At 44.7% G+C, this 12422-nt stretch overlaps 1 protein-coding gene across 4 annotated transcripts in view; it reads right to left on the bottom strand.

Moving 5' to 3' along the window:
• Positions 1–12422, bottom strand: part of sipa1l3 (signal-induced proliferation-associated 1 like 3) — an 85030-nt gene that overhangs the window by 15981 nt on the left and 56627 nt on the right. For all 4 annotated transcript variants that reach the window (XM_080732326.1, XM_080732325.1, XM_080732324.1 and 1 more), the window contains 8 exons: positions 9741–9929; positions 9095–9269; positions 8368–8471; positions 6112–6269; positions 5347–5929; positions 4423–4521; positions 3738–3913; positions 188–442 (listed from right to left, as the gene is read on the bottom strand). In XM_080732326.1, coding sequence (XP_080588452.1) covers positions 188–442; positions 3738–3913; positions 4423–4521; positions 5347–5929; positions 6112–6269; positions 8368–8471; positions 9095–9269; positions 9741–9929 — 1739 coding nt within the window. The remainder of the gene's footprint in view (positions 1–187; positions 443–3737; positions 3914–4422; positions 4522–5346; positions 5930–6111; positions 6270–8367; positions 8472–9094; positions 9270–9740; positions 9930–12422) is intronic.

The following is a 12422-nucleotide window of genomic DNA, read 5'->3' as shown; positions in this document are numbered from 1 at the left end:
TGAAAATGTTTTGACAAAATGTAGGGAACAAAAAATTAAGGGACCCATAAAAATGTGTCCACGATCCACAAATGGTTCCCGACCCACTGTTTGGGAACCACTGGTCTACAACATGGTAAGAAATGACACACAGTCCCCTGGCATTGTATTCCCCAAATCTATTATGCATGGTTGGCTGGGGTCTCACCTCTTAGAGTTGAGGTGCTGTGGTTCCCTGTACGGAACGGGCACCAGGGTTTTGTGAGAGCGGGGCAGGGGAGGAGGTGGAGGGCCCATGGGGGTCCAGCGTTGCGGGGTGGGGGCACTGTGGAGCCCCGGAGGCATGGGCGGGCTGTCCCATCGCCAGGCTGGGGGGCGCGGGGACGGGCGGTAACCTGCTGCCATGGGCTCAAGTTCCGTCTTCTGCTCCATGGTCTTCATCTCATACTCTTCTGTGCAGCCCCTGGAGATAACAGGAGAGAATGGACTGGTTAACCACTTAAAAACTCTATGCTATTAAGTCAGTGGTTTTCAACCTTTTTCATGTCAAGGTCCATTATTTATTTGGCGTTTGAGCCACGAACCACCTGATGAGATTTTGCCTCGCCTTCATAGAGCCATAAATCCCATCTCAACCTTTCGTTTCACCGTAAACTCTGCTGGTGCCTTGATTTCGCAAAACAAACAGTGGAGGCAACAAACGAGCACAGCTGAATCCAGCTTGCAGAGTTCTGAGGTCAACTAAAGTAAAAACCGTTTCCCTATGCAATCCAGCCAATACAAAACGTTCACAAACACAGAGTTGAACACGAAACAGATACTAACACCCACGTGCAGACTGCAGAGCTCCCCTGGCAGGAAACATTTTGGAAAAGGAACGTAAGGAACTGCATTTCTAAGACTATGAGGCAGAGATCCACTCTTTGCAAGTTAAATGTGTGTGAATGTAGTTTGTATACATCAGCCATGACCTAGTTATCATTTAAGAATTTAAATATGTTACTGTGTATCTATGTCAAGGATCTATTCACTTAAATTTCCATCTCTATTCTCCAGTGATCCAATTCATAAATGCATTTTCCCTCTTTCTTTTCCATAATGGACCCAGCATCATTCCAGGGGTTGGATGCTGTGTTCCTTCAACAGGAATACGGATTCTCAAGTCCTAAAGCCTGCAAACTTGAAAAACTAAACTGGGTCACTCTCTGTATATAAGCTGGAAGTGGTATGGCCACTGTGTGAAACTGTGGGCATACATATTAAATAAGTAGTATTGTCTATAATGTGAATTGCCAAATATGAAATGTTCATCTTAAATTTTCCCAGACAGTAATACTTAACAACAAAGTGGTGTGGTGTAACAGTTAATCAAACTAATTGATTTAATTGATGGAAAATGAACAATGTTAATAAAATAATAGCAACCAAGTGTAAAATCAGCCATTATGACGCCATCAAGTCCCGCCAACATTTTTGTCGACAAAATCAACTGTAGATTTAGTCCATAAATCTTATATTTAGTCGACTAAAATTAAAACATTTCAAAAGACCAACATATGACTAAATCAAAATTTGCTGTCAAAATCAACACTACCTGGAGGGATGAGTGAGTGCTCCGATTGTGATTGGCTAGTTTGTTGCTAGGCCAACCAGATCTGATTTAGTCTGTCTTTGGTTCTAGCCTAAAACCCCATTATGTTCACAAAGAAGTACCAGACCTAAGAGTACATCCAGTACTGTGATAACATCATTATTTAATGTTGAATGACTATTGTTGGAGGTTTGGTGGCATGAAATATTCATGAGGACAGGAAGATGAGATATGAATCACTTAAGTTTTTGAGTTAAAGCACAAAACAGGAGAGATAAAGAGGACTAACAAAGCAAAGAGAAGAACTGTCAAACACATTACAGTAAATTCAGGAGCAGATTGTTCGGTGTGTGCGTGAGTGTGAGTGTGAGTGTGTGTGTGTGTGTGTGTGTGTGTGTGTGTGTGTGTGTGTGTGTGTGTGTGTGTGTGTGTGTGTGTGTGTGTGTGTGTGTGCGCGCGCTCCTTAATATTTGACCTGGATATATTCTAGTCACACTGCCTAGATACTCTTGGCTCTCCATTCTAATATATAAAAAGAAACGTAGCAAATGTGCAGCAGAAAATAATAATAAATAAAACACACAGGAAGGGAGATACTGTATTGTAAAAAAAAAACAACAACAGGATGATCCACTTTTCACAGTGTCTTTGAGAATAAGATATGATGCAATTCTCCTGTCATTCGATAGAGACATCCACACACACTTGTCTGTACACACACACTCTCACTCACACACACACACACACACAGTACCAACCTTTGGGAGAGGCTCTCTTCTGTCTTTCAGGCTGAGGTGATGTTGCCGGAGCTAATCAACGCTCAGGCACAAAGTCAAGAGCGTCACGTCACGTGCATTCTCTGTATTGTAATCCCTCTTTTATATTGCATGCCTGTCCGCAGCAGAGACGGGGTGAAACAGAAATGGAGCGCTGCGCAGCATCCTTCTCTTTCCTCTGCATCTCTTGTCCACCCACTTTGCTGGTGGCTCTAGGCGGTGTTAAGACACGTCCTCTCTGCCAGGCACTTCCCGCGTGCCTCCAACTGTACATGCAGACACACGCGCACCCCGCTCTCTTTCCTTCCGTCCTCGCTCTCTTTCTACCGTTTTCATTCTGGGCAGGGCATGCATTTTTAATTAATCACCTCCTTTTATTTATTTATTTATTTATTCTCTCTCCAACTCAATCTCATGCAAGCTGTTGTCCTGGCAATGCTTTAGCAAATGTGTTAAGATATTTAGAGAAAGAGAAGTGTTGAAACAGAGAGAGAGAGAGAGGGAGAAAGAGAGAGAGAGAGAGAGAAAGAGAGAGAGAGAGGGGAGTGAGACAGAGAAGGGTGGGAAAGAGTGAAATACAAGACTCTAATTATCAACAGTTCCAATGCCACAGTCAAGTGTGTGCGGGCATGTGCATGTGCGCGCGTGCGTGCGTGCGTGTGTGTACGCACGTGTATCAAAGGGATTTAAGCCTAGCGTACGGTAATTAAACTGCCTCGCTCCAACATTAAAAGAAATCGAACCACTCTGCAATCGTGCAGCCAGACACAATAACTGTATTTACTGTGTCTTCTTGACTCAGAACGCACATATGCACACACGAACGTACGTACGTACACACATAATATCTATGGTTGTGCATTAATCTCTGTAACCCTTGTGTTACCACCACATCAGTGTCTCATAAGACCTTGTTATAGCAACTTTTGTTTGCAGAAGAGAGGCCAGGAGGGGGAGAAGATTGGAGGAGGAGAAAAGGGGAGAGAGAGAGAAACAAGTGTAAAGTGGAGAGAGATAAAAGGATATAGCCTGAAGGTGATAAAGAAAGAGTTTTAGGGACTTTGCGTTAAACCAATGCATCTCTTTTTGTCTCTTCCCTTCTCATTTCTCCTCCAGTGTGTCTCCCTGGGAAATTGGGAATCTCACACATTCATCGGAACACACAGATCTATTTCACACACACCACCCACTCAACACAACTCCTCACAGAATGGTGCAGACTGCCACCATCTCAAACCCAGCTTGTGTTTAAACCAATGAGTGTTTAAGCTCTGTGGTACCTGCTCTCAACCGCTCATGTTACGGACCGCCACATCAATATTACTGTACTCTCCACAAAACCAAACAGCGTTATGAAATAACAAACAACACACACACAAACGCGTCTATACCTGCGAGGCCCTCCATCCTCATAGGGAGGAATGATGACCACTTTGACTGTGACCGACGTCCTCAGCAAGTCAATCATCTGCTCGTGTGTGAGCGTCACTGCGGCAACCTTGCAGATCTCCACCAATCGGCTGCCCTGCCTCAGCCCCGCCTGCCAGGCAAAGCCGTACTCCTCCACCTGCATTGGAACAGTGAAATAACTCTTGTTTTCCCATGTGTGACATGATGACATATGTTGCATTGTTGCAGGGCTAGCTTCAAACTGAGTTATTTATAGCAAACGGTCTTGTGACAATGCACTGTATATATTTAGGCTTATCCCATTAAATCAGTAGTTCTAAAACTTTTTCGTGCAAAGGACCACCAAATTGATATTTGGCTGTCAACCCCATCTAAAAAATAAATCATGCCAGGGACCCCTCAGATTTGTGATTAAAAAAATCTAAATTATTCAACATTTTTGAAAAACGTTTTATTTATTTTTTTCCTCCCAGAAATAGCAGATGTACAAGCTCACAGTGTGGCACCAATGACGTGCTGAGAGCTTGTATCTGTGTATCTGCTATTCCTGTATAGCCAATGCTAAAATCTTTCCTGGTTTTAATGAGTTAACATGCTAGTAAAATGTTCTTGTTAATAGCTGTAGTTTTAATGGGACAAAATTGAGTAATGACAATCCAACGATACCTCAGCCACAGTGCCGTCCAGGCGAACATGGAATCCCAGTTGTCCCAGTCCGTTTCTCCTCAGGGTCATGTCTACCGTCTCACAGCCCACTGTCAATGACTGGCCAAGGAGGAGGGAGGACAACAATTGTCAAGTAAATGTAATTTAAAAAAATGATATAAACCATTGTATATTAGAATAAGCAATGGGCAACTAGCAACATAAGAGCCACATACTGTAAAGACAATGTACTTATTAAATCTGATCTGAATCAAGTGCTCACATCTGACCCAATCTCAATCATGTACTTTAGAACTGTATTTACTGTATCTGTATCAATGTACCAATGTGTTTGGCACTGATAACATTTTCTTTCTAGCAGGTACTGTATATTTTACTCATGTATGCAAGTGTTTGCAATGCTGCAGCATAGTCAGAAGAATTTATCAGGCATCTAAACATATGCAGTAAAAACATAATGAAGTCTGCAACACTGATATCTCAGCTCCACTTGTTTTATTTCTGCTTAATCTGGAATATCCAGCAATAAAACTTTGTCCAGCACCTGGGTGAGATAGGTTGTTCATGCATCGCCTTTATCTAAGCATATGCAGCCATGTAATCACTTAAAATGATGTAACCCATCACAAAATATTGTATTTTGCAACGGTCTAATATACATCGACTATGTACGATATACTGTATTCCTAACAAATAGGTATTTCCAAATTGTTTACAATTAACAGGGTTAAAAGGTGACATTATTACAAGCAATTAAAATCAATCTAATGAACAACAAGGTAAAATATTTATAAATGATAAAGGTTAGTTCTTAATCAGTCACCAATTTATTATCTGTCCAAACATGCTTTCTGTATTAGCTCAATGGCAGAAACAGGTTGGAAATGAAAGGTACGGATTGCAGTTTAAGATCCAGCCTCTCACCTTTAGCCTCTGCACCACCTCCCTGATGTCCTGGGCACAGCCCTCTGGGACCCGCACGGCGATGTGGTCTCCTCTCCCGTAGAAGATCTTCAGCGCCAGCCGCTCGGGCGTCCAGCCGATGACGTCGGCACAGAAACAGTTAAACACCACCTCCTTGGTGGAGCAGTCGATCAGGAGGACGTACTCGGCGGACAAACCCAGCGCGCACGTGATCTCCGTGCCGCCGCCGCTGAAGTCCTGGGCCAGCACCCTCCAGGCCACGGCGCCCGCCGCCCCCAGCTCCGCCCCCTCCCTCGCCCTGGAGCGCTCCCGTTTCTTGGACGCCAGGGAGATGAGGTTGTTGAGCTTGCCGGCCGAGTCGAGCGGCGTGCTGCTGACACAGTTCTCCGCCAGGTCCCTCAGGTACTCCTGCCGCGTGCGCGTCGCCATGGTGTGGAACTTCTCAGACTTGTGCGCCGACGTCTCCGCGTTGATGACCTTAGCCAGCAGGAAGTGTCGAAAAGCCTCGGGGTCACGGAAGGTCACGCCGCTCGGGATGGGCGGGCCAAAGGGGGGCACGTCCTTCATCCGGGTCACAGCGGCACTGTGGATGCAGAGAGAGAGTGAGAGGTGCTGTGTGTGTGTGTGTGTGTGTGTGTGTGTGTGTGTGTGTGTGTGTGTGTGTGTGTGTGTGTGTGTGTGTGTGTGTGTGTGTGTGTGTGTGTGTGTGCGCGTGTGCGTGCGTGCGTGTGTGTTCTGTAGGACCGTGTGGCCATCTCACACTACCTGTAGTAAGTGTTTTCAGAGCAGGGGTTGTGCACACGCACGATCACAAACACATGCTGGAAGTGAGAGCGGATATTCTGTGGGGTGAAAGGCAGCGCTCCGGGCTCCTGGAAGATTATGGTGACGATGTCGTTGCCTATGTGCCTCTTCCTCAGGAGCTGAACAGCAGGGCAGATGGAGACGAAAGGGTTAGGGGTGAAACCAGGTAGAGAAAAGAGGATACAGGAGAATTCAGGGAGACACAAAATTAGGTCAAATTAACATTAAGTATTTGCACAATGAAACGTCTGTGTCTGTGTGTGCGTGTGTGTGTGTGTGTGCCACACCTCTTTATGCACAGAATTGTATTATGTATGTACATAACGACACCATTCAGCTTTTTGTACTTGTTGGTCCAGCTATCTGCGTGTGTGCGGGCACGTGTGCATGTGTGCATGTGAATGTACATGTGTTGTATTGCTTGCGTGCGTGCGAGCACGTGTGCATTTGTGCATGTGAATGTACATGTGTTGTATTGCTTGCCAATCCACCCTTCATCTGCAGTGTTAAAAGTGTGAAAGTAGCAGTTATGCAATTTAGCCCACAGCTTGGCTGCACACATGAATGCAGACACCATGGGAGCATTAGCGATGCCCTCAGGCCCACAGACAGCAGCTCTGCCTGGGGCTGCTGGACAAATGCCATTGGCCATGCAGTCTGCACATAATATAAGGTCCTTGCTGTTCATCCTCCGTAGTCTGATCTCATATTTCCACTTATTTCATATCCGCTGTCCTCTCTCTCTACCTTTGGCATCGGTCACAGTCGCCCTCAGACCATACTCTCTCCTGAATGTAACAAAGAGGACCGTGTTTTGTCTCCATTTCTCTCTCCTCTCCGCTGAGCAGTCCTCCCTCAATCCACGTCCTCCCTCAATCCACCGCAGTTTCCTCTAATCATAACTAATGCTGCCACCTAGTGGTACACAGAGAATGTGCTTCCTAAGCTGCTACTGTCAGCACCAAGCCTCTGGATGGAGTTATTGTACCATTTATCAAGTTCATCATCTGCTGTACATCAAAACAGCAGCTGCAAGGCTTTAACACATGGATGCTGGCTGCTTTCTTTGATGTGTGCCATTCAAAAAAAGTCATTTATTTACCCTGCATTTCAAGCATGTGTTAACTGGCAAAAATGATATGTTATGCAATTATAAACCAGTCATTTTCTCTTGGCATAACCTCTGTTACTCAAGCTTAGTTTGTGTTTGTGGATTTAATTATCATACAGTCAATAGGAGGAACAACTGACTTCTCTACTGCAGCCCACACTTGTCTGTAGTAATGACAGTGTTTATGGCAGGATCATGAAAGCAGCAAAACGTGTATTTGTCCATGTGAACTACTCACGCTCATGCTCTTATGCGAACTAAATCAAGCATACTGTACATGCATGCAAAATGTTACCTTGCACACAGATCACTCACGCTCAAACACATGTGTGCACACACACACACACACACACACACACACACACACACACACACACACACACACACACACACACACACACACACACACACACACACACACACACACACACACACACACACACACACACACACACACACACACACACACACACACAGTGTTCACACTCAGTAGCTGTTCAGTAGCCTGAGGGATTATGTTGGAAGGCAAGGCAGCTTTATTTAAAGACCAGAGGGAAAGAAATGCAAAGAAAAAGAAATAGGGATTGAACCCCACCCAGCCTTGATCCAGTTATGTGTTGTGTGTACGAGAGACGAGAGAGAAATAGAGAAAAGCACAGAGAACAAAGGCTCTATAAAAACAGTGTAGAGTGAAATTGAAATGGAAGTACACACTCTATAACAGGAGGGAGATGCTGGTCATGAGGTTCCACTTTATGACTGCTGAGTGCTGACTAAAGTTTATGTCTCTGAAGAAATGGAACAGGCCGTAACGGAGCTACAAGCAACACTCTGGAACTTGGATGACACTTTCAAATGGTTTGAGTGACTTTGAATTGGTGTTTTTTATTTTGTTTGGTTAGTTTGATTTTTACTTGTGGATGCATTGAAATATGACATTCAGTCAAGATGTCCCTCAAGTCCCCCCAAATAGTAGTGGAAAGGAGTACAACATGTTTTTAGAAATACCACAATATAAAAATATACCGTAAGTAAACTTAAACTACCACAGTAAATATACTGGGTGGGGGATGGGTGGGGTAGAGTGCTCTTGTGTAAGCTCCTACCTGCTGTGGGTTGCTGGGCATGTATGGCAGCATGGTGGACACATGGAACATGATCTCATATCCCTGGTAGGTGGTGTATAGGGAGTGGGTGCCTGTAGAGTCCGCTGGTGGTAGGGAAAATAAGGAGGGTGGAGATAGAAACAGAAATCAGCCTTCACCAACCACATAATGCCCCATATACTGTGTTACGAAGAACGGACAATAACAAGTACACAAGGCTGAAAGTGGTTAAGACGTCATTATCAGAATTCTTCACTTCAAGTAGGACCAGCATGAAACACACAATGGCACACAAAAGGTCAACTACTCAAGAGGTTGTGCAGAATGCATTGTACAGGAAACACTATTAGAAGGAAGTAGACCTTTACATATTGGTCTCCTCTGGGCACTAGGCTTTAAGATCAGGGGTTCTCAAACCTTTTTAGCCCGTGACCCCAAAATAAACATATTTGAACTAGGGACCGCCACCATGACAAGCCCTTGGAATTGTAGGTATTACATTTAATGTGACTCTGTTCCATAGATAAATGTCCTTAAATTGTCACTTTATAAATGTGCAGATACCCTGTATACACTTATTCTGTGTGTTGGTTTGTTTACCGTTGAGTGAGAAAAAAAATTACATTAAGCTAATCATCTGGGGACCCCACAAAATAATTTGGAGACCCCACGTCGGGTGTCCCGACCCCAAGTTTGAGAACCACTGCTTTAGATATTGGGAGCTTACTCTTGGTGTCGAGCTGGGCGGCGTATTTGGTGAAGCCCTTGAGGAGCACCTGCTCCCCCAGCATCTCCAGGAAGGCAGAGAAGGCAGGCGATGCCTCCTCGTTGTTGTACATCTCCTCCTCCGTGCTCTGGCCCGCACGACACAGCAGCACGCCCACCTTGTGTTTCTCACTCAACTACAAGGCAAAAGGAGATAGCACTCACATTATCATGGCAAACACCAATGCGTGTATACTGTATACTGTATACGCACGCACACGGGCACTCACACAAACACAAAAGAGCTGACACAGTGCATCCTGAACCTTGTGTTTCTGACTCAGCGTAAGGGTCAGCAGGATAGATGGTACATATTTATAGATAATCATCAATAAAAAAAACACCTGTGCAAATATAAACAAGCACGCTGCTAGCTCAGCACATTCCCTACCTTACCTCTCCTCCTCAATTATAGGAAAGATGAGATAACATTGCTAAACAAAGCCTTTAGCAACAACGTACAAACACACTGCACCTTGCTTAACACTGGTGGTGACCATAGTCCAACTTTGCACAAGCGTTGACTAAGGTGTGGCAGGTTTTATTCGCTTGCTTATGCATTCATTCACAGTGCACACAATCAGACAATAGTCTTCCATTTCCCTCACCCCCTGCTCGTCCAGTTTGAGGAGTTGCTCTGTAACCTTGGGCGTGCTGAGAGCTAGTCTCAGACAGGAGACGTTGAGCTCGGGGACAACCTGCTCCAGGACCTCTTTGAGTGACAGGCCCCGCACCGTGCCATGCCTCCCCGTGGACGCCACAGCGTCCTCCAGGATGGAGCCTCGTAGCGTCACCAACTACACCACCAAGGATCGCAGGGAAACAAAAATCAGGACAAGACATTAAGAAATAGTAGATTATTCAAATCCATGTGTGAGAACAGATGGGATTATTCTTCTGGAAAATGAGATACCTGGCTGCTAAAAATAGTGGTTCATGTCAAGGAAGCAAGAAGACATGTTTTTATTGGCAATCACTCAGCAACTCTTTGTTCATTATCAGTCAAACATGCTCGTACGTACGTGCGTGCGTGCGCGCACACACTCACACTCTCTCACACACACACACACACACACACACACACACACACACACACACACACACACACACACACACACACACACACACACACACACACACACACACACACACACACACACACACACACACACACACACACACACACACTTCCAATGTATGTTCTTTTTAGTATTCTGCAGCCACAGGGTTCTAGCAGGGCTAATGTAAGATGGGAGAAACAGGTCAAATTCTCTTTTCAATAGAGCCAATGGCACACAACCACACATACATACAGGTTCATAAAAAATGCAACAGCAAGATTGAAGTTGGCAGGGGCTACGGAGGTAGTCGACCCTTATAGTCTGAAGTTTGCAAGCAGCTAAGTGAAACCTGAGTGACAGCTTTTAAACTACTATGGTCTTAACTAGTCAGCTCCCGGGTGACACCGGAGAGAATGACTGCACCACACAGGAATGTAAGAAGGGCATGCATGTGTACATACAGAGTGTGTGTGTGTGTGTGTGTGTGTGTGTGTGTGTGTGTGTGTGTGTGTGTGTGTGTGTGTGTGTGTGTGCGCGCGCGATGAAAATGCATGAGTCGAAGGAGGAAGAAAGAAAGATACAGAGCGAGAGACAGTTAAGGAGGGGAAAGATAAGAGAAAGTTAAAGAGAGAGAGAGAGGGTACCTCCACCTTTGCTGAGTCAGCAACATACAACAAACTTAAGGAGGTGTAGATATTTGAGAGCATTTGCAGCTGGAGTAAGTGAATATTCTGAATAAAGCCTACGAATCCCCCCTTTCTCTCTCTGTGTGGGAACAGTAGGGCTCTGTGGACTGGATGTCTATGAGTTCAGTTCTGTGTATTTAGATGGCGCAGTGACTCCTTTGTTACACCAGAACTAAGGTGATGAGGCCAGGCAGCCGTGTAATCCAGCTAAAGACAACAGAGAACCCACCAGATGGAGAGACCAGACTAGCTCAGTAACTTGTTTTCTCGTGCGCAATCAGAGATGCAAGATGGAATGAGGCGACGTAGACCAACTGTTCAGGTTTGAGTTAGTTTTAGTAGCTATTTTCATAACTCTGTAACCATCTTCTCAAGCAAACTCACAGCACCTTCTTTTCAAACACCACTGAAAGTGGTGATTTAAAACAATGTGGCAAGGTAATAAAAATGTTGATAAGTTAAAAATTGTTTACTTTACAGCACTTTGAACTTTGTCATGCTACTGTATATTAATTCTTCTTATCATTCACTACCCTACCTATATAATATGATGCCTTCATTTATCCAACGGTCACCACAACTGGGGCAACAACAGATGTAACTGTGCAGCCACAGCGTAACTTTGACAGTGACTCAAGGCTGCATGTGAGGGGTGGTCTGTTCTTCCTCAGAAATGGCTGAAAGTGGAGCTTAAAAGGGTGAGATATTGCCTTATTACACAGACTCAACCTGACAACATCACATCAGGAAACTGCAGGGGAACACGTGGGAGTAAAAGTTAATTTATACTAGAGATGTTACCGATCAATCGGCAATGGATCGGATCGGGCCGATCAAAGCGTGATCGGCGATAATCGGTGGTTTAGATCAAAAGGTAAATTCACCGATCCGATCCGATCGGTGCATCCGATCAACCAGCCGTTCAGTATGCCCACTTGAGGCCATTTTGGGGTATTGATTTCCACAGTGCTGAAGGAATAATTAGTTACTGCTATGATAATAAATACATAGTAATGCTGGTAAATAACTATACGGCAAATATATAAATGAATTCATGAGTGAATTAATTAATTAAAGTTAAAACATTAACATTTAGAAAATATAAATAATATATAAATAATAACTTGATCGGATCGGTGATTGATCGGTATCGGGTGATCAAACTTTTGTGATCGGTGATCGGTTCCAAAAAACCTGATCGGACCATCCCTAATTTATACTCTGTCACATAATTGCAAAATGTTTTGATCCAAATGTCTTTCATCAAGCGACAAAAGATTAGCCTTAAGCGTCCTATTCTGCGCTCTAAATTCCAGAGTGTTCGGGCATTAGAATAAAGTTCCTGCCCACCAGTGCCACACTGCGGAGACTAGGGGTTTGAATCCCATCCCGCATGGCCGGGTGCTCCAACTGACCATGTTCGAGGGTGGAAGGCTGGGCGGGAAGGGAAGGGTGTTGCACTAGTGACTCCTACAGATTGGTCAGGGCACCCGTTCAGCGGGTGACCTCCTGGTGAAACTCTTCACCTTCCTGGTGACACTCC

The sequence above is a fragment of the Nannobrachium achirus genome, assembly GCF_963921795.1.
Source record: "Nannobrachium achirus genome assembly, chromosome: 8".
In the NCBI taxonomy this organism is placed as follows: Eukaryota; Metazoa; Chordata; class Actinopteri; order Myctophiformes; family Myctophidae; genus Nannobrachium; species Nannobrachium achirus.
Note: the sequence above shows the minus strand (reverse complement) of the source record. Positions and strands in the feature narration are given on the sequence as shown.